The 25,393-nt window shown below is 44.7% G+C and overlaps 1 protein-coding gene across 2 annotated transcripts; it reads right to left on the bottom strand.

Annotated features, from left to right (window-relative positions):
• On the bottom strand, window positions 1-24,603 carry RBM5 (RNA binding motif protein 5). Of its 2 annotated transcripts, XM_059389771.1 has the most exons (25): window positions 24,481-24,603; window positions 23,058-23,128; window positions 21,284-21,449; window positions 20,362-20,517; window positions 16,781-16,850; window positions 16,219-16,292; window positions 13,655-13,738; window positions 11,782-11,842; window positions 11,252-11,317; window positions 10,831-10,991; window positions 10,298-10,395; window positions 9,611-9,698; window positions 9,359-9,436; window positions 9,203-9,275; window positions 8,303-8,388; window positions 7,827-7,911; window positions 7,521-7,612; window positions 4,938-5,099; window positions 4,363-4,512; window positions 4,206-4,277; window positions 3,434-3,613; window positions 3,053-3,127; window positions 1,987-2,084; window positions 1,779-1,908; window positions 1-651 (listed from the first exon to the last, which is right to left on the bottom strand). In XM_059389771.1, exons 2-25 carry the CDS (start codon window positions 23,072-23,074, stop codon window positions 526-528), a joined length of 2,448 nt encoding a protein of 815 aa, XP_059245754.1. In that variant the 5' UTR covers window positions 23,075-23,128; window positions 24,481-24,603; the 3' UTR covers window positions 1-525. The 2 variants fall into 2 exon arrangements, with proteins under 2 accessions (XP_059245754.1, XP_059245755.1); XM_059389772.1 differs by lacking the exons at window positions 16,219-16,292; window positions 20,362-20,517; window positions 21,284-21,449; window positions 23,058-23,128; window positions 24,481-24,603.
• Window positions 24,604-25,393: the final 790 nt, after the last annotated feature.

Genomic DNA, 25,393 nt, shown 5'->3' with positions numbered 1-25,393 from the left:
TCATTTTTCAAGGTATTTCTTTTGTAAAGGAGCCAGATTTGGCAACTAGACTGAAAATCTTCCAAAATTCTGTACAAATGTGTAATATACAAATATACATAAGGCTTTTGCCAAGAAAAGACAGCACAACAAATGACAGAGGCGGCTTTGGTGTCACATACCACCTAGGGCATCTCAACACCCCCTAGGAGTGTGAGGGGCTGACAGACCATGACATGGGCTACACACGTAAAACACACTACATTACACTATGTACACTGAAGTATAAAAGACCCACTGTCCCCTTGGCCAGCTCACAAGCCCTCTGGCAGGAAGGAAGGCCATTCACCAGACAGTCCATATAAGGAGAACTCCTATTAAGTGGGAGAACCTTGTAGAATGGAGTGGTTCGCCCTAAAAACTATTAACAGCACAAGGCATGCCCTTAAAAAGACAGGTGTTAAGAGTGAATTCAGGAGATGGACCACTCCTTGTGCTCCGAGGAGCTCCTTGTCATCTTTCCCTCCCTCCCTCTCTCTCTGAGCCTCACTCCATCTCAGTGAACCGAGCAAACATGGCCTTCCGGACAGCATCTTTGTAGGAATCTGCACCCGACAGTCCGTATGCGCTGCCTTTGGCTCCCAGGCCAGCTCCTTTTAGCCGGACTTGAGCCTAGGGGAACAAAATTTCTGTCAGCAGCTGGCAGGGAGGGTGTGGACTGCTCTAACACCTGCTCATCCGGGTGACTCCCAACCAGAACCACCCACCAGGGACAGGAGGAAGGAAGTTGGGAGACCCAGGGTAGGTTTAAGGACTGAAGAAATAAAATGCACTAAGGAAGACAGGCAGAGAGAGAGACACATCCCCCAACCTTGTCTCCCAGTGCCTCCTCAGCAAGCTTCTGTGCCTAGTGAGGGCCCCAGAGCACTCCACAGAAGCCTAGAAAGGCCTGGTAATTACGGGCACGGATCATAGCAGGACAGTCCGATGTCAGAACTTACTTGCACGAGACCAACATGTTCTGGCTGTTAACAGTCTGACCTAAGCTGTGCTGCCAGGTCTGAGAGGGATTGATCACTGGTGATGCTCTGGTCCAGAAGCCCAGTGGGTAGGACTTCTGACCCTGAGGCCGTATCTCAATCTGAGCTCTGACCAACTAAAGAATTTCTTATCATGGATAAAAATCCTACTAAATCATAGTTTATTTTTTACATGACCAAGATCACTTAGAAATTAAAGCATAGTACACCTTTAAAAAAAATCCAATCTAAGCTACGTGGATCTGAGTTGGTGTTAAGAGACAACTTCTGGGGGAGCCTGGGTGGCTGAGTGGGTTAAAGCCTCTGCCTCTGGCTCAGGTCATGATCCCAGGGTCCTGGGATCAAGTCCCACATCGGGCTCTCTGCTCGGCAGGGAGCCTGCTTCCCTTCCTCTCTCTATGCCTGCTCTCTGCCTACTTGTGATCTTTGTCTGTCAAATAAATCAATAAAATCTTAAAAAAAAAATAAGAGACTATTTCTAAAAAAGGACATATACACTTCTCAGAAGATGGCTTTTACCCAAAGATAGCAAAAGACCAGAAAAATCAAGTAGGGTACGACTCCCATTCCTCTCAACTGACATCATAAAGGAGGTTGGTGACCTAAGGGCAACCTGCAGGGAGCAAGACTCCCACAGGCTGGTGGCGCGGCCCGAAGAGACATGAACCCATCCCTGGGCCCTGGGCTATGTGGGTGCTTCCAGCTGTCTCCTCACTAGAATAAGCTGGCAAACCGCCGAAGCCCACTCTCACTGCTTACCTCGATGGGGGCTGTGATGCCTTGACACTTCCGTCCCAAACCGGAGCCTTCCCGCCAACCCATGGCCTGCAGCATCTTGTTGCCAATGTTACTGTGGTCAATGCCGTCTTTGGTGGGCTGCTCGTAATTCCTGCCAGTGGAAAACACACAGTTACTTACAACAGCCAGAGCCCCAGCTAATGAAGTGGAAAAGGTGCACAACACGTACACAGTGCCAGCATCAAACTGCTTTTTGCGCTTGGGCTCTGGAGGTTCCGGAATGCCATACTTCTCCCGCCTTTCTGCGGCTCGATCTCGGTATTTCATCTGTGTGGGAGAACAAATGATGCTAGAGATATTCAGACTGGAATCTGTAACAGGCTAACGCACTCAGACTTCATGATCACCACCCTCAAGGACTTTCCTCATCTGGAGTTTGGCCTCTTAAGATGGTCTGAGATACCAAACATGCTTGTTTCCCTCACTGCGCTCAGTCCGATCTACTGTGTGTGGGGCCTGGGGCAGAGTTACACCTGCACCAAGGAGTTTTACTTAATTAGCCACTGTTTGTCAAGCCCTTGGACAGGGCTGCCTGGCCATGAGTGCAGCCTAGAGGAAGGCAGAGCTGCCGTTCCTCTCCCCACTTGGGACAGGCCGATCTCCAGGGACAGACGGCACCAAGGTGGCGTCCAGAGACCTGCTCATCAGTCCCTGGGGAGCGGCACCATAAACAGTGGAAAAGAACAGGAAAGCTGAAGCCCTAACTACTGACAGTGTGAACTACAGAATGATTGTGGGGTGAGAAATTTCAAGTAACTCTGCCCACTGGCTCATTTCTAACCCATTGGCCTCTATTTGTATTTTAAACCCGGTTGGCCCTCAACCTGCCTCATGAACGATCCAATGCTTCTCCATTATTGGCCTCACTTTTGCTGCCTTCACCCCAAACCCTGCCCTGCCCTGCCCGCTGCTTCCGTCCATATCCCTCCAGTAGTCTTATGCCCTGATGTCTCCTGGGCTTAATAGGAAGCCTCCCTCACCGCAGGCCAAACAAGATTGCGTTCTCCTTACTAAAACCCAGTGTACCTCACCAGCAAGCACTCGGCATTCAGTACCTGTGAGCAAAGCTCACAACCTACAGAGCCCCCAGGTACGGGCTACATGAGCCACAATGCCCAGGTGACAATATGTGACAAATCCTATCTTGCCCCTGAGACCTGGAACTATGTGCTACAAATAAAAGCTAAAGGGAGATACAAGACACTCCTTCCAGTGGCACAGTGACGCTCATTCACCTCTCTCTCCCTCAGCTCCAAGGCTTCCAGCTCCTGCTCACTCAGCCGGGATCGTCGGTAGATATCCATGTTTTGCTGTACAAGAGATTTGACAGACATCGTAATTCAGACTATACTGATCTGCAATGTCTACTTCAATCAATATCTATATTTATTCTGAGAGTCAAAGCCCATTCAGTATACCAAGGCAGGAAAACCAGAGCCTGGTGTATATGGACCCACCATGCTCCTTGCCACTCTTTGATCTGGAACAGACTGTAATAAGAACAGCCTTTTAAAGGCAATCACTCCAGGCAGGGCCTTGCTGAACCTTCACCACAGTCAGGGCACCCACATCACCTCCCCTCCCTGCCTCCGAATGGCTCAGAGAAGCACAGCCACCTTGTGAAGGTCTGAGAGCTGCTGGTGCCTGACCAGGGCGTCTCTGTTGGGGAACTGGCGCCGGCAGAGCAGGCAGGCCATCTTCTTCCAGTCGGCTAGCTTCTCCTCCTCGCTCTCGAGTCTCTCCACCAGCTCCTCTTCATTGTCACTGTCACCACTGTAAGCAGCAACCAGACCCCTCTGGGGACAAAAGGGTGGGTCATTGGACACACACAGTGAGGAGCCAGGACTATGTAACTAGACAGATTAACAGTGTAATTCCAGATGTGCAAGAGCTCCCACTGCCCCTTGCCATGCTTCAACAGTGAACTGCATTTCATTCAACTGGGCACAACAGTCAAGTCCTTAAGGGCAGGGCCTGCCAGCCTCCTGGGACCCAGGAAAAGTTCTTGGATGGTTGCTTCCAAACAACTATGGATGAGAACCCCAAATAGAACAGATCAGAGTAATGGCCCACACAGACCACTACCTATCAAGTAACACATTTTATTGTCTTAATTTTCTCTTTCCAGATTGTTAAGATGCTCTATTTACAAATGCAATAAAACTCAACTGAGCTTAGGAATTCAGGTTTCATTCAACGCTCCAGCTCACCAGCTCTCACCCAGAAAACAAAGCCCTGGACACACATTGTATGTGCAGGAGCTGCTCTCAATACCCACTGACAGGAGCTTATCCAGTTCTGAGGAGGAATCACAGCCCAGATGAAGCGGAGATTCCCAGTGAGACATGGAGCACAAACGGCACAAACACACCGGCGGTCCTCCCTCACCTTGAGAGGATTCTCCTCGTCTCCATTCCGCACCAGTTCTGGGATGAGCTGCTGCCTTTCGGCCAAGGCTCCCTGGGAAACAGAGAATCAGTCATAAGCCTCAAGTTTTACTTCAGTTCCCAGCTCGAAGTGCAGCCATTCCTGCTATTGTTGTTACCTTTTTCTCAAACAGAGCAAAGCCAGCATCTGCTGCAGCAGACTCTCTCCTTTCTTCTTCCCTCAAGGAATTAACAGGTTGAAAGCTGTTTTTAAAATTTTCTTTCTGCTTGTTTAAACTCTTAGCCCAGCGTTCCATGTCTTTGGCGATCTAATGCCGAACCACCAGGAGAAAACGATACAGGACTTTAGAGAATGGCGTCTGGTGCCACAGTGAGCAGCCAGTAAGAGTCTCACCTCAATCACATGCTTTGCAACCAGCCCGCGCGCCCTTACTTCCCACCCACAAATTTCTTCATATGACCACAGTCATGAACGAATATTATGCAAAAGCCTGTGAATCTTCTAGGATATTCTTCCCTCTAAGTATGTACACAGGCAATTGACAATGTATGGTAACCTTAACAAATTACAAAATGCGCTGCGAACTTAATGTAAATAAGACATGTGGCCCCGTTTTTAAAAACATCCAAATAAAACCAACACAGATGCTGCAACTCAAACCAAACCAAAACTAAAACAAAAAAAGCCCAACCACCCAGAGAGAACTGAGGTCAGGGGGTCATGGTCTTTCACCTGCTGGGCTGTTTTGCTCTTGGGTTTCTCCTTCTTTTCCTTCCCCTCTTTTGCAGGAGGTAGACCTGTCTGCTGATGGGAGCTGGAGTCCGCAGCTGGCACATACGTCTCCTTCTCTCCATCCCAGTAAAGGTACTGCTGGGTCAAGGAATTGTAGTAGTACTAGAAACAAAGCACAATTAATACAGACTGTTTTGTATCATTAAAGGATTATTTTGTTAAAAAGTTATGTCAAGGGGTGCCTGGGTGGCTCAGTGGGTTAAAGCCTCTGCCTTTGGCTCAGGTCACGATCCCAGGGTCCTGGGATCGAGCCCTGCATCGGGCTTTCTGTTCAGCAAGGAGCCTGCTTCTTGCTGAATAAATAAATAAGTTAAAAAAAAAAAAAAGGTTGTCAAGATTGTTTTGTCAAAAAAAACTAAACACAAACACAAAACATGTTGCAGAGCAGTAGTCTTTCCTGCCCAGAGAAGCTGCCGTATGTGTTGGTGTAGTAAGGATGAAGAACCAGCCAGGGAAGAGGTGTGAAACTTCTTGGGCAAAAGCAGAATATGGTTTCTAAAGAGCGTAGTTCCATTAATCTAATCCCTGGGCCTGAAGGGCACCCGAAGAGCCATGTGTCTGACTCCTTTCCAATGACAGACAACTGATACAAAACAGGAGGCCAAAACAGGTGGTTCGGATTTCTTAAAAAGTTTTTTTAATTATTATTTTTAGTAATCTCCGCATCCAGCATGGGACTTGAACTCACAACCCTGAGATCAAGAGTCCATGCTCCTTTGACTGGACCAGCCAGGTGCCCCTTGTTCAGGAGGAGCTTTTAATCACACATCCTCCATGACAACCAGTTAATAGTTCTTCACTGGGTTCAACTGCCCTAAACCCGAACGCAGGCAACCAAACACAGGGTTGTAAAGAGCCAGCTCGGGAGCCTGAAAGGTGGTAAGTGAAGGAACCGACCCTGATACATCTAGGCACCTCAACGGTGGATAGGTAGCTCCTATCTCTCCTCTTCCTTATTCCCTAGTCATTCACTCTACCTGCAGGGACCCATGGGAGATGGTCTGTTATGTCTCTTTTGGGGGAAACTGGCATGGGTCAGACACAGGAGTCACAACAGCTATGGCCACTAAGAACTGCCTGGATAACGGTCAGCCTTCACAAACAAGAGAGGCAGAACCATGCAAGGTTAGCTTGCTCAGGTGGTCCCTCTCCGCTTCACACCTCACTCTCAAAAACCACAAGCTCTCAATGCCAAGTTCCTGTTAAAAGCACTTATTTTATTATTCTATATATATAGCTTCTGGTCATAGGTAATTGTTTATTTATGGAGTGTTAAAGCTGCCTTCCCTCTTTAAAATAATATACCACTACCCAAAATAAAACATCACCCCAGAGATCTGCTAATTTCTACCCTCATGAATATATCAGGATGCTAAGTAAAAAAGGCTGGACACAAGAGGTCACATGTTATCTGACTCTTATTTACATGAAATGCTCAGAAGAGGCAAATTTGTAGAGACAGAAAGGAAAGAGCGGTTGCTGAGGTCAAGAGGGACTAAGGAGTGACTGCTAACGGTACAGGGTTTCTTTCTGGGGTGATGAAACGTTTTGAATTACAAACAAACAAACAGCAAGGGGTGCCTGGCTGGCTCAGTTGGTAGAGCATGATCCTGATCTCAGGGTTCTAAGTTCAAGCCCCAAGCTGGGTGTAGAAATTACTTAAAAATAAAACCTAAGGGTGTCTGGGTGGTGGTCTGGGTGGTGCAGTAAGTTAGGCATCCAACTCTTAGTTTCGTCTCAGGTCTGATCTTGGGGTCGTGGAATTGAGCCCCGTGTTTGACTCCATGTTCAGTGGGGAGTTGGCCTGGGTTTCTCTCTTCCTCTCCCTCTGTCCCTCCCTGCTGTGCGTGCATGTGTTTGTGCACGTACTCTCTTACTGAAATAAAGAAATCTTAAAAAAAAAAAAAAATCTGAAGGAGGCGCCTGGGTGGCTCAGTTGGTTAGGCATCTGACTCTTGATCTCAACTCAGGTCTTGATCTCAGGGTCATGAGCTCAAGCCCTGTGCTGGGGTCCACACTGGGTGTGGAGCCTACTTAAGCACCCCCCCCCCAAAACAAACAAACAAGCAAACAGTGAACTTTAACTCAATTAAAAAAAAATACACAAGAAATCACGTTTTCACACTCCTATCTAGGTCTTGACAAACACTATCAGCCCACCCATAAATTTTAACTTGACAAAATAATGGTACCAGAAGTCAGACTAGAGGTTACCGAAGAGGGCTGGTACTGACCAGCAAGTGCTCACCTCAGGGCCGGTATACACATGAATGTGCTTACACGGAAACATTCAAACAAATGTACACCTCAGCTTTGTGTATTTTTCTACGTGATCACTATGCATTTTTAACCTTAAACATTAAAATCCTAAAACAGAAATTACATCTTGATGGTTCTGAAGAACTTAAAACTAATGTGGGTCATTTGCTCCTTTGCAGGAGACACTTCCTGTCATGCCTCATAAATGGACTGAGCGAAACAAAGATATTTCTAGTGAAATGGGGGAGGAGAGCGTGCGCTTACCTGTGAGTTGGGGTCATAGTACAGCCCTGTTGTTGGATCGTAGTAATATCCTGAAGACTCGTCATACTGGTAGGTGGATGTGTCAGGTACTGCTGCAAAAACAAAACCCAGTGCATGGTCATTCCAGGTGAGGAACGCGCTTTCCTTCAACCTCTAAGCCACTGAGATGCGGCAGGCCTTAATGGCTGTCTTCTCTCATATCCCCAAGTGTCCCTCTTGGCCCCCACAAAGGGAGAGGAACTCTTACTAGACACAGACAACAACTAGGACCTTCCAACTGTCAACGCCCCATGAGGTTTGGCTTACCATATTTGGTACCAGGAACTACACCAGTGGGGGAAGCGGCTGGGGCCTGTGTACTTGTGCTAGTGCTAGGCTGTGCTTCCTCAGTCTGGAAAGAACAGCAGCTTCAATATAATTTCAACTGTAAAGCCTCTTAAGAGAACTAAATCACTGCAATCATCCAGGTGGAAGGGCTCCCCGGACAGACACACTGCAGCAATGATCTAAGGCAATCCTTGAACAAAACACATGCTGACAACTTTCTTCCTGAAGGTCAAGTCGAAGCATGCAGAAAGCATACACCCTGTTCGGAATCTTATGCTTTAAATACATACCCCAAATTATTTTATTATCTAATACTACCAGACAGAGAGAAGTACGGTTGGAATGTCTGTGTACTATTCAATCCTGGCTCACACAGCAGGAAAGGATAATACTTGGACAGCAAAACAAAGTTTTCCCCACAGTCACCAGTTCTGTATTTAGGACGACAGGATTACCGGAGAGCTGGGTGGATTGGAGGTCTGATTGTACAGCTGGGGACTCTGGGACACTACGGCTGATGAGGTGGTGGTCACTGCTGTGCCTGATGGTAAACACAGGGGTTAGCAAGGGCCAGGGCACTGAACTCCAAGCCACACATTTTTATCTGTACTGCCCAACCTAGCCTTCTGTCTTTGTCAGTTTTTTATTTTTTTTTTTTTAAAGATTTACTGATTTTTAGAGGGAGAACTTGGTGGGAAGGGGCGGAGGGGAGGGAGAAGGAGTTTCAAGCATAGGCCCAGCTATGCGTGGATCCCGAAGCAGGCGCGATCTCATGAGATTGAGATCATAACCTGAGCCAAAACCAAGAACCAGTCACTTAACTGTGCTACCCAGACGCCCCATGTAAGAGTCAGTTCTTAGTAACCTAATTCCTATTAAACATCCTGGAACCATACAACATTATCATTTTTATAATCCTACTAGACAGCTACACACAAAACTAAATTTTCTGCATGATGGAAAGAAGAAGAGAAGAATCCCTAACTGGTCTGGGCTTCAGAAAAGATTTAACTCTAAGGCTTTAATAATTTAAAAAAAAACCCCAAAGCAAACGCTTCTTACAATGAGCCATCTGATTGATGTCTGGGCACCAGACTATAGGACCATACCCTCTGCTCACACAAACCTACGTGGGCACCCACGATTCCAAATGCCGCAGCCAAAGGAGATACAAGCTGAATTCTGAGAACAAACACTCATCACAGCACAGTCTCTAAAAGGCTATTATCCATTCCTGATCTTGCCCAGAACCTTCGGCACAAGGTGACAACCCTGAAAGTGCACCCTTGGATGCGCCCTATCTCCTAAACCACAGCCGTTTAAACAAAAGCTATAACAGAGATGAAGTTTACTACCTGATGCAGATGATGCATCAGATTCCAATCCTCCAGCTTGCTGCTGATAAAACTGTTGGTAATCCTGTGAGTACTGAAGAAAAGTCCACTGTTAAAGCTGCTATTCTCAGACATGCTCTGGACAGGAGACGTTGGAGGCTGGTTCAGTCTGCCTACCTGAGCATACTGGGCGTAGCCATCCTGGCCTGGCTGCAGGTAACCGTAGTCAACAGCGCCTCCTTCGCCACTCTGAGACTACAAAATGTCAAAAGAGGACACACAGGTGAGGTCAGTGGACATCAAAGAAAGAAGCCAGGAAGCACTCCCTAAAATTGCCCTTGGAGAGCTCCTAAGACACCAGAGGAAAGCTCCCTTCTGCGACTTTGGGCACCACCACACTACTTGGAAAAAAAAAATCCTCCACCTTACCTGGGTGGATGACCACTGAGCAGCAGCAATGGCCGTACTAGCCACAGAGAAGGCGCTGACCCGGTTACCATCTGGCAGCACCAAGTCTCTGAAACCACAAAAACCCAAGCATGTGGCTCCCAATCTGTCCCCCCACACCGCTAGGGATGAGCAATTCACTCTAGCCTTTGTTGGGAGCTCTCGAGTGCCAGAAAGGCCTCATTTCAGAGCAGGAAGTGGTCCCCACAGGCAATGCCTCACTGGGTAAATGCCTCTGTAACATCACTGCTGTAGTCTGTATCCTGCCATCTAGTAAGGTGTCTGTGGGATGAGTAATCATACTACGAACAGGAAATTTACATCTCTAGACTGAAGCTCACTCTATACAAAGCTGTTAGCACGCTGTTCTGGAAAGGATTATTTCCAGATGGGTTTACACTATCCTGAAGCTGTTTGCACAGCACATATTCTCAACCCATCTGTCATGTGTGCCTCTGTCCTGCTCTGAAGTTTTCTGGCAACTGTTTTTTCAGGACAGGAGGGCATATGCTGTAAGAAAAGACAGACAACTGTCTCCCTCCCGACCTCAGCAACCAGGGAGGATTGTGCTTCAGGGTTGAGAACATGGGCTTAAGGTTCAGTCAGCAAAACATCCCTGGGCAAGTGTGCAAGTACAGCAGTTTAAATAAGGACAATAAAGCCACTCACTTTCTGGCACTTTTTGCAAAATCAACCCCAATAGTTTTGCCGTCAATTTTCAAAGGCGGATGGAGACTCTGCAGTATCTGAAGCAGCTGAGAGGCATCCTGAAGAGAATGTCAAAAAAGACAGTTGTGTCATGTAATTAAAAATCTCTCCCTATCACCTACCCCATTCAAAGTAGTGCAGGTTTCTATTAAAAAACAAAACAAAACAACTCTACACAGTATTTTTTATGCATATAAAACCTTAAAGAAATAAAAAAATAGCCCTTTCTTCCAGCACATGAAGGTACCCCATATTATTAAAGAAGTAAATGCTAAACCAATCTAAAACAAACAAGAAGAAAAAATTAAGCTGTGGCTCAAACTTCACTTCTGCCAATTATCTACAAGTATACACTATTATTTTTACCACTTATCATATGCAGCCTTGAACTCTGGGTTCCAGGAGCCTTTCACATAGTATTAAAATTAGATGAACCACATTTGCCTCTGAAAGCCCAGTTTCTTTTAAAAGCAAAGATTCAGTGAGCACCTCACCATTGCAGAAGACAGCTGCACAAATGCGAAGCCTCTGTTCTGCTGGGTTTGTTTGTCTTTTATGAGGCGAATGTTATTGACAGCTAACGACGCGTAGGGTGACAGTGCTGTCATGATGGAATCCACCACAGTGTGCGGGGCTATGTTTCGAAGGATGATTGCTGGTGGTGAAAGAGACAAATGGCATGTATGTGCATTCCCACCACCAGTGCTTTCCAAGGCAGGCTCAAGGACAAACACAAATCCATTCTGGGAGATTTCTAGCATATTTTGCACTTTGACATGAAGAAGACTCTAAAAACCAATCTTTTACGGGACAAACTGAAGCCATCACTATTCATTAAAAAAGGGTAAGAGAACAAAAACTTCCAACTGAGGTCAGCTTCTACCACAAAGGCCAAAAGGGCATAGTGGGACTTACTATCACAGTAGTAATCCACAGACTGAACAGATTCTGTGGTTCCAGGGGGCACTTCCTGTTCAGAGTCTAGAAGGGAAGGAGACAGGGAGACTCAGTAACTTAAGACGAACAAAAAATAAACCAGTGTATTTTTAGTAAAGAAATACATTCAAACCCCAAGTTTCAATTGTAAGTAAATGTAGCACTCATTTTTTAAAGAAACATCTGTGGCTACAATAAAACATGATTCGTTTTGACGTGATAAATGTGGAATGCAGAAACTGGGCCAGTGGAGGACTGACATTACCTCAGTACTAAAGAAAAGCAGACGCAGAATGCAAACCAGGTGAGCAGGCTTAATTTTGGAAAATAGAAGCCTCTGCACCCACAATCATCAGAAGCATCTACCCAATGTAAGGTAAGAAAGTATAAGGAAAATATATGAATTATTTGTTGAAATGCCCTACAATCTATACTTTTCTTCAGGTTCGCAGACATTTCAACTAGTCAGGTTTTTAGTGTTTATTCCAAACAGCTGAGTGTGGGCTTACCAAACTTGTCCGCTCCACATCGGAAGCATTTTAGTCTTTTCCTGAAATTGTTAAGGCAGCACTGGAAGAAAAAAGTTTTCTCTGTAATTATTTCTCATACCAGGCTAGGCTTACTATTAATTAAGTGGGTTAGAGCAATAGGGCCATGGACAAGTCCCAGTAAGCAAATAAAAAAGCAGAGAGTGATACCGTGTAACCAAGACAAAGGGGCATTCACCTAAAAATTTAAAATAAAAAATGTTTCACTGTGAAATCTCCCAAGAAAAACAAATCTTGACAGATTCTGAAGTACAATTCTATTTTTATCAAGTTGGGGAAAAGCTTCAGTTCACCCCAAAACCCTACAGCAAACCCTACAGTGGCAAAGTTCTTGTTCTTGTATCAAAAAAGCACTCACTATATCGACCACTCTATATACACAAACACGACATAAATGGAGTATTGTCTAGTTCCCTCCCGGACACACACCACATGCAGGACAAAGAATCCAAGTACTCTCAGAATGTCAATGGCAACACCCCAGCTCAAAATGGTGCACTGGTGGGGCACGTGGGTGGTTCAGCTGGTTAAGCGTCTGACTCTCGGTTTCTGCTCAGGTTGTGATCTCAGGGCTGTGGGATCAAGCCCTGTGTCAGACTCCCTAGTTAGTGTGGAATCTGCTTGAGATTCTGCCCCACCCAGTCACTCACTTCTTGCACGCGTGGTCTCTCAAATCAATCGATCTTTTTTTTTAATGTATATTCTTGGTATTTTATTTTTTAATTTTTTAATACCATTTATTTATTTGACAGACAGTGAGCACAAACAGGGGGACCAGCAGTGGGAGGGAGAAGCAGGGAGCCCGATGCGGGGCTCAATTCCAGGACTCTGGGATCAAGACCTGAGCCAAAGGCAGGCACCCAACTGACTGAGCCACCAAAGTGCCCTCAGTGATCAACCTTTACCAAGAAAATAAAAAAAGTGCACTGGTGACAGGACCATATGTTATTTCTTTTATTTCTGTTACTTTTTTTTTTTTTTTAAGATTTTATTTATTTGACAGAAAGAGATCACAAGTAGGCAGAGAGGCAGGCAGAGAGAGGGGGGGGACGAAGGCTCCCCGCTGAGCAGAGAGCCTGATGCAGGGCTCGATCCCAGAACCCTGAGATCATGACCCAAGCCGAAGGCAGAGGTTTAACCCACCGAGCCACCCATGCGCCCCAAATTTGTTACCTTTTTTTTTTTTTTTTAAAGATTTTATTTATTTGACAGAGGGAGAGAGATCACAAGTAGGCAGAGAGAGAGGGGGAAAGCAGGATCCCTGCTGAGCAGAGAGCCCGATGTAGGGCTCGCTCCCAGGATCCTGGGATCATGACCTGAGCCGAAGGCAGAGGCTTTAACCCACTGAGCCACCCAGGCACCCCTCTGTTACTTTTTAAAGTAAGCCCTATGCTGAACATGGGGCTAGAACTCATAACCCTACCGTCAGAAGTTGCATGCTCTACTGACTCAGCCAGCCAGGTTCCCAACACGACTAACTACAACAGATCTTTCATAACCTGAGCAAGGTCAGAAGGACTTGAATGTAATTAAGAGACTATGCCACAAGTTGAGACCTCCAAAAATCAAGAAACAGTAAAGTGGAACAAACCTAAAGTCCTAATTGAAATACTGAGCTTAGAAGCTGGATCTGAATAAATAAAATTACTAGTGTTCTAGGGACTCTAGTATTTCCAGTATCTACACAGGAGGACCCAAAGAAAGTCACAAAGCAGGAAAATATCCCTATGATAAAAGTTGGCTATTGTATACTTTCTAGTTTTCTTGTTCAGACAAAGAAAAAAACAACAAAACTCGAAGGATTTTTGTCTATTTGGTAAGAATACATGCGTACCTTGTTACAAAGCCAATCTTCAAACTTAGGTCTGGGATTGCTATAATGCATCGCAATGTGCTTTCCTTGAATCACCAACTTTTTCTGTAAAAAAAGAAGTAATTAGTTATTCCCATTGTGAGGAACATGTGTCCATTTTCCCAGGGCAGAGCACACTTCGGAAAAATCAGTGCTCTGGAATTAAATGGACAACATACGGGGAGGACCAACCACCGCCACCTATACTCTGCCCATCCAATCCTTCAGATAGGCAGTAAGAGAATGGGATGCGGAGTAAAGGTAAACGGAGTCAGGGAGTGCTGAGAAAGCTGCCAAACTCTAACCGCTGACATGCACCAGGCCGTGTCTCCAGCAGAGACAGAAGTCCTAACATTCAGCATTGCCAGGCTGCCTGAGAGTGACAGTCTATTTCAAAAAGCAGAAGACACAACTCTCCCAGTTCTGAGATTGCCTCCTACTTTATTAGCCTCAGCATGGTGTCCTCGGGCTTCGCTTCACTTTTCCCCCAGTTCCCCGTCTTTATGCAAAGTAAAAGCTTTTCTATTTTCCCTTTCCCCAACTCCTGCGTCAGGATGTGTCCTCTGGGGGACAAGGGGAGGGGAGCTCAGCTTTAAAGGGAATCTTGTTACAACTCTTTCTTTGGAGGGCCTATTCTGAATGCCATCGACTCTAAAGCAGCTAAATGAGATTTCTTCCTGCCAACTGAAACCATGTTATGTCCTAGGTGACGGATGTGTTTTTCCCTGAAATACATGGTACTCTCTTCAAGATGAGTAACCAGGAGCCAATGAAGTTTCTTCAGGGGGGTCGGAAGAGTTCGTAAATGCATTCACCGCCTTTCCCTTCAAGTCAACCATGTGACTAAAAGGGACGCAACTTAGAAAGGTCAAAACTCCAAGCTCAATCAGTCTAGCCAAGAGTATGCCCAGCACCTGCCCCCAAAGAGCCTTCATTTAACAGGAGCACCTTTTCTTTTACTTTTTATGGGGCGGCAAAGAGGGGAGGGAGCGGGGTGCTCTGACACTATCAGAACAGATTTGAGGAGGTGGTTAGATATCCAGATTTTTAAAAGGAGTCTAACCCCTCTAAATATACATACTGTTGAGCAATTTGGTTCTTGCAAATCCTGGAAGAGTTAAGACATGCTGTGAATGTTGTCTCTGCAATATCTAAAGGCAAGACTGCATGTCTGGCCAAGAGGGAAAGAGCTGAAGGGCCATCCACTCACTGTGTTGTACAGAAACAAAAATGAAGCTGGGAGATATGTCAACAGATCATCCCAGTAGGTGAGGTGTGTGCTGAGGGAGACTCCAAACTATCACTGAGTCCCTAATCCTATTGGCCTTTTATTTCTGGAGTGAATTTGAACTGTAATGAAATATTACACATGAACTTAGCTTTGTATACATTAAAATTGTGGAGATTTTTTAATGTCTGTGGGTTTTCATTTCCTTGGAGTTTTAAACTCCCAGGCAAGCCATTCTGATACAGCCACTGCATCAAAAGATGCTGTCATGTCAAGAAAGCAGACTCACATGAAGCCTGTGTGTAGGTTCTGAATTTACTAGGATGGTGTCCATGGTATGAAATGAATGAAGCTCTACTTGTATAAGATCAGGCTGTCACCTCTGGGTTAAGAAAATGAGAGGCTTAAAAAAAAAATCTAACAAATCATTCAATCAAAATGATACCCTCCCTCATTAGTGAGTCTTTGTTATAAATGGCCATATATTACCGAAGAATATAACTTATTTATGCATGATAAATCATAAAATGCTGCAGAAAAGCAACATAAGGAGTTAAGCAAACTTTCCAGAATGCACTTGGTTAAGGCATTCAATACTGTGGAGTTCTGGTAAAAAATGTTATTTAAGTGCCAAGTACTGAACGTTAACTTGACAAACTGTAGAACACTTCAGTTAATGCTATATCAAAGAACCATCAATGATCTGCTTTGAACGGAATATAAAAGGCATTCTCAGGGAGATTAGAATGTTAATGCCACTTTAACTAGATTAGACAGCAGCAGGACACCAGCTCCCAAGCTAATCTCATCAGACTTATTGTTCATAAATTCCACGAGATCCTTAAATAGTCCTTGAAGACCCAAAGGAGCAGTTATGCCTCCTGGAGGCTTGTGGTCTCCAAGCAGGAATAAGGAATACCTTCAAAATGCCTGTAGCAAACTTCTACTGTGTTCTCTTCACTGTCAAATCGAGAGTTGGCTATTTTAAGATTACTCTCAATGACATAATGAATAGGAACATAAGCAGCAGTGGAAGAGGGAATGTCAAGATGTTCTGGCACTCACCAAACAGGTATTCAGTGATTAACAAAGCCCTGCCAGGCAGCCATGTTTAAAGGCAGAGCAAATTCTACAGTGCAGTCCTTGCCGCTGTATGTATCCTAATAGTATCAATTTTAATATATACAAAGCTTTTCTTTTAAAAAAAAAATCACTCCTTTGGAACAAACCACTCCTTTAACCTTTTTTTGTTTTGTTTTTTGTATTGTACAGACTTGTTCCATTTTCATGAATATCTAGACTTGGTGAGTGAAGCAACCTGATTGGCTTCCATCCAGCTGGTAGCATCTTGCAAGTGATAAAACTCCACGAAGGCGAAACCACGGCTTACACCTAGAGACAGCATTCAGATATAGACGGGATACTCGTGTTAGTCAGTTCCTTTATAACAGGTGAATCTCTCTCCCACTGCTTCAACACTGCGTGACAAAGCCAATTGGGAAGCAGCTTTACAAATGTGACTTGACTTGGGGATCTTCTTGATACTTTGCCATGGCAAGGAACCAAGCCGCCTGAACTAAGTGCCACTCGATTTGATTCCACGCTTAAAACGTAACCATGCAACCGACTACAAACAGTCAAACAAGGAGTTTATAAATCACTACTTACCGAAGGAAAAAAAAGCCCCTAAAACCAAAGTTTTTAAAAAGGTCCTCAGGTGCTCTCTAATATCGTTTTCAAAGAGTCACATTCCTTAGCCATGGCAAACCTTTCATTCTGAATTCATGTGCTTGAAGACTGGGGGAATCAGGATGGTCTTTAGGGGCTGGAGTGGGAATGGGGAAGAGAGCCAGAACAGCCGGAACTAAGCAAGCTCTCACCTGTTTTCCTCTTCATCAACCTCACGTCCGCAGGCTGTGGGCCTTCGAAGGACTCCATCATTTCTCGAATCTGCAGAGTTTTACACATTTATAGTTAAAGCTTCAGCCATAAACTATTCCACACCAAAGAAATTTCAAGGACCAGGAACTGAGACAAATGCTTAATCAACCAAGTTTTTAACTTCTATCACCAAAATTTAATCATTCTAAAACCATAATAATAATAATAATAAAAAAATATTTTTCCAAGAAATGAATGTATTTTTACAGCCTCGAAGGCATTATTTATATGCTGCCTGGGAATTTCTTTCAGGTAACAACTATTTATGTTATGAAAAACAGTCTCACAGGGGTGCCTGATGGCTCAGTGTTAAGCATCTGACTCCTGATTTCAGTTCAGGTCATGAGACTGAGTGAGCCCTGTGTTGGGCTCTGTACTTGGTGGGGAGTCAATCAATACTTGTGGTGCTTCCAAGTCATTTGCGGACATATGCAGAGGGAAAGCTTTGAGTTGCTTGATGCACAACGTCTGAGACGGAGGCAATGCTTTGCCTTGTTTCAGTTTTGTTTCGTTTTTGTTTTTTTTGAGAGATCGTATTTATTTGACAGACAGAGATCACAAGCAGGCAGAGAGAGAGGAAGGGAAGCAGGTCCCCTGCTGAGCAGAGAGCCAGAAGCAGGGCTGGATCCCAGGCAGAGGCTTTAACCCACTGAGCCACCCAGGCGCCCCTGATTTCTCTTGCTCTTGATTGATCTTGAGCTAGCCAGGCACCCCAGTCATTTCTCTATTTAAAATGGCTCTCCAGGGCGCCTGAGTGGCTCAGTGGGTTAAGCTGCTGCCTTCAGCTCAGGTCATGATCTCAGGGTCCTGGGATCGAGTCCCGCATCGGACTCTCTGCTCAGCAGGGAGCCTGCTTCCTCCTCTATCTCTCTCTGCCTGCCTCTCTGCCTACTTGTGATCTCTCTCTGTCAAATAAATAAATAAAAAATCTTAAAAAAAAAAAAAATGGCTCTCCAAGTGTAGTGTTGAAGTTCTATCTAGTGTTCCTAAGCACAAGGAGGCTGTGATGTCCCCCAGAGAGAAAATACATATTGTTGGATAAGCTTCATTCAGAAATGAGTTATAATGTTGCTGTATGTGAGTTCAAGGTTAATGAATCAACACTATATACTAAATAAGGCATCTCTAAGCCAAAATGCACCTAAAACAAGGTTATGTATTGATCTGCAGATGAAAATGGTTGTGACCAGAGGCTCACAGGAACCGAACTTTGTTTTTTTCCTAGGAGTGATGGCTCAATATTCAGTATTCTATTTGCAGTGGCTTTACAGACCATAACCACCACCAATAAAAACAATTAACTATGTCTATTTTTCTCCACAGAGTAGAAGTTCTACACTGAGCCAGACCCCATCATGTGACTCAGGTCTATGCTTAGTAACATAGTAACTGAAAAGTTAGTCATCAGAGTAACTAAAGACAGTTACTATAAAAGTAGTGTAACAGTAGCACATATAGTAACATAGTAACTAAATACAGTACCTCTAAGAGTTCCCCTATCAGTGGGAGGGTTAAACTAAAAAAACTCAAACAATGAATAGGATAAACTGAAGTTCAGGAGATTAAATACTATATAAAATTTTAAAATGTTTTAAGGACCTCAACAAGTAAATTTGCTTAGAATACTGCACAATTTGGGAAACTCAGAAATTCTGTTTTGAAAACCAGCCTTCTTATGATTGGTACTTTTATTTCCCTGAAGAAGCCTAAAATACAAAAGCATTAAATCTTATTTCACTGCTAGGAGGGAGGCCCCCAAAAGTCTGCAAGGGCACTGCTTCCCTATGCCATGCACTTCCTCTGCAAACTCCCAGGGCCTAGGCCAGCAGACTACATAAGGGAACAACCTGTTTAACAAGCAAACTTTCTTGAATTGACTTCTCCTGTAGGAATTCCTGCATCTCCTATTCCACATGCCCACTGCTGTCCCTACCTGAGGTCAGCTGTTTTCCCTGTCCTCCCACTACCGCTCTTTCCCTCCAACATTCTAAGCTGTTCAATTCTTTTACTACTGGACAAAGCCCTAAGTAACTCCTTTTATACTTATCTGGGCTCTGAATGACCCTAGTACATGGATTCAACAGCACTTTCCCACCTACCTCTCTCTTGTCAAAAGCCTTTAAATTCAACTGAATGAACCTGGTTGATAGGCCCTGTCTATATTCAGTATGTTTCTATTCCCAAGTTTGCTTGTGTGATCCCACTGCCTGGAGGGCCAGTCTACCACACCTTTCCCCTAGTTCTCCAAACATTTCTATCCCTTAAAAATCAGCTCAACTAAGATCTCCCTAGAACCAGTCTTTACCTTCCACTAGTAAAAACGTCCCTTAAAGCTTCCAGACAGTCCTTTTTTAAAAAGTAATCTCTATTCCCAAGGTGGGGTTTGAACTTACAACCCCAACATCAAGAGTGGCATGCTCTACCAACTGAGCCAGTAAGCGCCCCCCACCCCTTTCCCCAGAGACATTCTGCAGAACCTCTTTCAATACCAATTCACACAGTAGATCAGGAAGGCCTCACATGATGAAGCCTTCAAGCAGAAAAAGGCACACTGGTAGAATGACAAACATGTCCTAAGTGGCTACAGGGGAGGGAGGCAAGAGATGGATGTAGCTGGAAGAAGTGGGTGAGGGCCAGAGATGAGATTGGCATTGGAAATGAGATAGGGCCCAGTATACCAAGCCACTAGCTGGCCAGTCTGAGGTGTGGGGAGTCAGGGAATGGCCTCCTTTTTGACAGGCTTACAGGTTTCAGATGGATAGTACACATTTAGTCAAATCAAAGGGTAGCCGGATCATGAAGAAAATGTTTTTACTGATACATCCTCACAAAGTAAGTAACCAGTTAAATAAAAATGTACTGATTACCTTCTACGGGCTATTGAAGGAAAAAGATCTGCTCCCTGTAGTTAAGGAATTTTTTTTTTAAAGATTTTATTTATTTGACAGACAGAGATCACAAGTAGGCAGAGAGGCAGGCAGAGAGAGAGAGAGAGAGAGAGGAGGAAGCAAGCTCCCTGCAGAGCAGAGAGCCCAACGTGGGGCTCAATCCCAGGACCCTGGGATCATGACCTGAGCTGAAGGCAGAGGCTTTAACCCACTGAGCCACCCAGGCGCCCCAGAAAATTTTTTTTTTTTAAGATTTTATTTATTTACTAGAAAGACGGAGATCACAAACAGGCAGAGAAGCAGGCAGAGAGAGAGAAGGAAGAAGGCTCCCTGCTGAGCAGAGAACCCGATGCTCGGCTCGATCCCAGGACAGAGGCTTTAACCCACTGAGCCACCCAGGCGCCCCTAGTTAAGGGATTTCCGAAAACTCAACTCTGTGTTGAACTTCAAAGCCTAAATGCTAATGATAATTTACCTCTGAACCAAGCTGAAAAGATCTCCATCCTAAAGACAGAAATGTATTTCACTGCCTGAGATGTTAACTTGAGATAAAACAACAGTGAGAAGATGGTAGAAGCCCCAAATCTGCTGTGCCCACTGGACTGCTCATTAGAACTGCTGTTTCCCCTTACATCGCTCTCCGTGATGGTGATGGGAAGGCCTCGCAGCATGATGGTCTTACTCTCCCTCTCATCACTGATATCATGTCTGTAGTCATGCTCGCCATAGTCACCATCTGAATGGTAGCCGTCTTCGGATCGGTCACTATTCCTTCTTTCACGTTCTCTCTGATTTACAATAAACAAAATGACAATTAAAATAACACTGGGTTTAGACCCTTTGAGTAGAGGCCCTCTACTCCTAGGAATTTATCTCCAGGAACAACGGGGAGGGTAAGGGAACTCCATGATGATGTTCACTGTACTGTTTTCAAACTGGTGGCCAGGGGGTGGAGCTGGAGGTGGGGCTGGGGGAAAAGGGCCATAACCATTTAGTCCAGGAAGAATGGTTTAACAACTCACTGTACAGTATACTATCACACAATATGTATTATAATATGAAGATTATATGCATGGAAAAAGTAAAAAACCCTGCAAAAATACATGGGAAGCATAATTAGTTCTAAACAACAAAGCTATATTCACATATAAAAAGGAATGAGAAATGACTATGCTGACTAAAACTACAACTTTTAGAAGCAGCAGCTCAGACCCAGGGTTGGTATATTATTATACTCCAATTGCCTCGTCTTTAAAATGGGAAGACACCTACCATAATGGATTAATTAAGTTCACATAAGTCAGGTGCTCAAAAGAGTGCCTGGTATATGATAAGCCCTATGTAAACCCTGGCCAATATTTCTATTACCATCGGCTCAGTTTGTCTTTGAGGATTAGAGTTACCTCAACAGATTTTAGAATAACAGAGGGTTTGAATACAATACTCAAGAGGAGCGTTCCACACTTGATATACTTATTACATTTCCAGAATCTTAGAGGCTTTATGCATCAATTCATAACTTTAACTACACCACACCAGTTGCTGACCACTCACCTCTGGGCTGTCATAGTCCCGGTAGTCATCATATCTGTCGCCCCTCCGATCATCACTAGATCTTTTGTAATCTGAGTCCCTCCGCCTGCTTCTGGATTCACGTTCATCCCGGTCATCCCTGTCTATGATGGAACCGTATCTTCCACTACGCTCTGTTCTACTCACTCTGCCAGGGAAATAATTTTCATTTACTCTAAGTTAAATCACACTTCATACCTTTACAAAACACAGTTGAAGAACATCTCCCCCCTCCCACTCAGTGTATAAGATATCCAAATAGTTTGACATATCCCTTAAAACTTATCACCAAACTCCAGTTTATAAACACTAGGAAAACATCTATATCCCTGAAGGCAGAGATAATTTTCAGGAAATCATGCTATATCTAATGATATGACTATCACATGTTTGGGCTTAATATATATATATATTTTAAAGGTCAGTCTGTCCAAGTTTATCCCATGTATTCCAAAGACTGTAGTCTACACATATCACCCCTTTTATCCCTGATTCAGATCTTGGTGATCAAAAATAGGAAGAGAGCAATTTTTAGCATTTCACCCAATTTCAAAGGAGAGTGTGTTCTGACTCATCTACTCTCAAAGGTATCACACTACTGGGAAACGGACCAAATAACCTGGATGAGTTAAATTAATTTTTTTTCTTCATCAAGCAGTTAACCAAATTCTTTTGTTAGACATAATCAGCACAAGCAGACAATAGCATTTCCTGTAACATCTGGTTTACTTTTGGTTACTGGATAGCACTGGGCCTCACAGGAAAGTCTAGTAACAAGAGCATAAACCCATTTGACTACAGATACAGTTCTTCGATAAATTGTTTACCAGGTTCATAAAACTTCTGTGTAAAGAGAAGACAAAGGAATGGCTTAGAAGGGCCTCATTTAGAGTATACAAATTTATCAAAAAGACACCAATGAAACAAGTAGTTTAGGACTACTTCTTAATGTGAAGTATGAGGATGAGAAACCTAAAAGGGCAAATGTTAATTTAATAAGTTACTTGGAACCTCAGACTGCTAACACAGCATTAAAATAATGACATCGTGTGACATGAGCATCTCCTGAGTCTCTCTGGGCCATCAATTTGATCTACCCCTAGGACAAGATGCAACACTAAGTAGGAAGGTGGCTGGAAAAGGTTGTGTATGTAAACCAAATAGTCTGAGTGGAAGGATCCACATGACATGGCAGCCAAATGCTCTCATCTTAATTCTCCACTAATTCTTTAGTAACTTTTCACTGACTTTCCATGTAACCAACAGAAAGGTCCAAAACTTCTATAAATCTGGATAATCTTACCACAGAAGCGACAAGCAGCAGCAGCAACATTCACTGACTGCTTGCTCCAGCCAGCTACTGGGTAAAGTGGCAGACTTGTATGACATCTCCTGGCTTCTGCATAGGCTGTTTTCCACACTGGGAACCTTCAGTGACCCACTCCCTCCTTTGCCTAATTCTTACTTACCTTAGAGAGTATTTTCTCCAGGAAGCGTTCCAGTATGTTTCCAGGAAAACACATGCTTCCTATGTGTTCTAACAGCACCCCCTGACTTCTATTACATAGCATAGTTCACACAGTACTTCACTTCTCTCACTAAACTGCAAGCTTGTAAGAGCAAGGCTCATGAAGGTATTAACAGCAATGCCTGGCACAAAACAGACACTCAAGTATTTGTTTGATCAACAATTTCTAAAAATCAGTTCACTCTCAATGAAATGTTGAGATCAAAGACATGTATAGTAGTAACTTACCGTTTGTCTGAACCCATTGTCCTACTGAAGATGTAGCACACTGTCCCAAAATATTCAAATTTTGTCTTTTTCTAGGAAACAAGAGAGAGTGGCTGCTGAAAATTTAAGAGATCACTTAAGTCAATCTTCCTATAAGTTAGGATACTACTGAGGTTGTAATTTCATCAACTATTAACAGGGATTATCTAAGGTGGGAGCAGGTAGGTGGGGGAGGGAGATCAACTGTCAACATAAGAATCATTTGTTAAAAATAAGCATAGCAGGAAGATGAAGCTACTTTAAAATATCAGATTCCCTATTCAATAACAAACTCATAAAAGGATGCAAGCAGAAGATTCCTTTCCTTCTCCTACTTTAGGATTACAAAGCAAAAAAGGGCAGAGATCCAATTAGCTCCCTGTGTTCTAATCAAAGCAACTCCAGTGGGGTAGTTGGCCGTGAAAACATTGATCAAAGCGTCTCTATTAACACAAGGAGCAACATACAATTCAAAATCTTCTGATGAAAAGTTTATATCATTTAGAAGCCGGGATGCTCCGCTGATTGAAATCTACTCTATTTATAACGCAACGGCTGACCTAAGCTATTTCAATGAGACAAGAGCAAAGCTCCACACGACTTAATTCCTCAGTAACAATAACCACCACGAACCCTTGAGGCTGCCAGCTGGGCCCCGCAGCGCCCCGGCGGTGATAAAACAACACACAGCTAGACCGCGTTCAATTCGTGCGAGGTCTGAGAAACTAGTTTCAGCCGTCCCTGGCGCCTGCCTGTTCCAGGGGAGGTGCTCAACGAACATTTGCTTTAGTAATAAATGGAAGAGAACCACCTGGGAGAAATAAGGCCTGGGCAAAATCTCTAATGCCGCCCCTCGTCGCCCCGTCAGTGCCTGGACCCACCTCCGTGGGGTGCTGCGGCCGAGATGGCGGCGCCACAGCCTGCGCGACCGACTCGGGCGTCCGGCTTTCCCTTTCTGCCTGCACACACCCCTCCCGGCCCCCAAGAGGCTCCCTGGTCTGCAGATCAGCCTTCACCGAACAACCTTCCGGAGAGGGCGGATTCGGATTCAGATGCAGCAGCTGCGGGGCGATGGCGGCTAGAAACTGCCGGTCGCCCCTGAGGAGTACCCGAGGGACAGGCGACGGCTCCACGTTCAGTTGGGCTGTGAAGTCGGAGACGCGTCCCGGCAGAGGCACAGTAAAGAACCCGAAAGAAGCGGACCTCGGGTGGGGCAGGAGGACGCCCTCTGAAAGCTGACAGCGCAGGCGGCGAGGAGGGGCGCGGCCTTCCAATGCCTCGGGTAGCTTACTCGAGAGATGCGGCAGGGGCTGATCGGCCGCCGCCCGCGGCTGTCAGGGAGACTGCACAAGGCCTGCCTCAAAAGCAAGAGCCGTGCGCCGTTACAAGAGGCTGCCGCACTTACCCCCAGGAGAGACCAAAGTGGCAGAAGTAGCGGTTTTGCGCCCCAGAATATCCAACAGGATACGGCCGCCTCACAAAATGGCGCCTCGGTCGACGGCCGTCTCCTACCCACAGTACCTCGCGCCTGTCCCCTCCCCCACACCACCCGCCTCCCGAGGAGGCATCCAATCCGCGACGGTGTCTGGCTGCGCAAGGACTGCTGGGAAGTGTGGTCGCTAAGGCCTCCTGTCACTCACTACGCCCTGTGTTAATTTCCTGCGTATTTCTTTTTTCTTTTTTTTCAAAACCAAGGGCGAAGTTGCCAGTCTGCCATTTGCAGACCCTGATTAGAGCTCTTATCTTTATTGGCAATTCTTTGTCTTTGCTACAAAGGCTTTAGAGAGCACAGTTTGCTTTCACTGATATAATGTAGAATATCACGTTTAATCTGGTTTTAAAAGAACTCACGTTAGTTGACTGATTATTATATCTTGACTCCAGATTGTTGGGCTAGACGTTTTACAAATATTTATTTTCATTTTCGTAATCTATGAAGTGGCTATTAAACCCCTTTGCAGGTGAGGAAAACGAAGTTTATGGAAATTAAGAGTTTTTAAAATTATATTTTTGAGTAGCTTCGACACCAAACATGGGGCTGGAACTGATGATTCCTAAGATCAAGAGTGGTATGCTCTACTGAGCCAGCCAGTCGCCTCCAAATTAAGATAATTCCTTTTTTTTTTTTTAAAATAAGCTTATATGTGTGTATCTTTTAAAGATTTTATTTATTTATTTGACACCGAGAGAGAGAGCACAAGTAGGCAGAGTGGCAGGCAGAGGGAGAGGGAGAAGCAGGCTCTCTGAGCCCGATGTGGGACTTGATCCCAGGACTCTGGGATCATGACCTGAGCTGAAGGCAGACGCTTAATCCACCG

The sequence above is a fragment of the Mustela nigripes genome, chromosome 2, assembly GCF_022355385.1.
Source record: "Mustela nigripes isolate SB6536 chromosome 2, MUSNIG.SB6536, whole genome shotgun sequence".
Taxonomy (NCBI): Eukaryota; Metazoa; Chordata; class Mammalia; order Carnivora; family Mustelidae; genus Mustela; species Mustela nigripes.
Note: the sequence above shows the minus strand (reverse complement) of the source record. Positions and strands in the feature narration are given on the sequence as shown.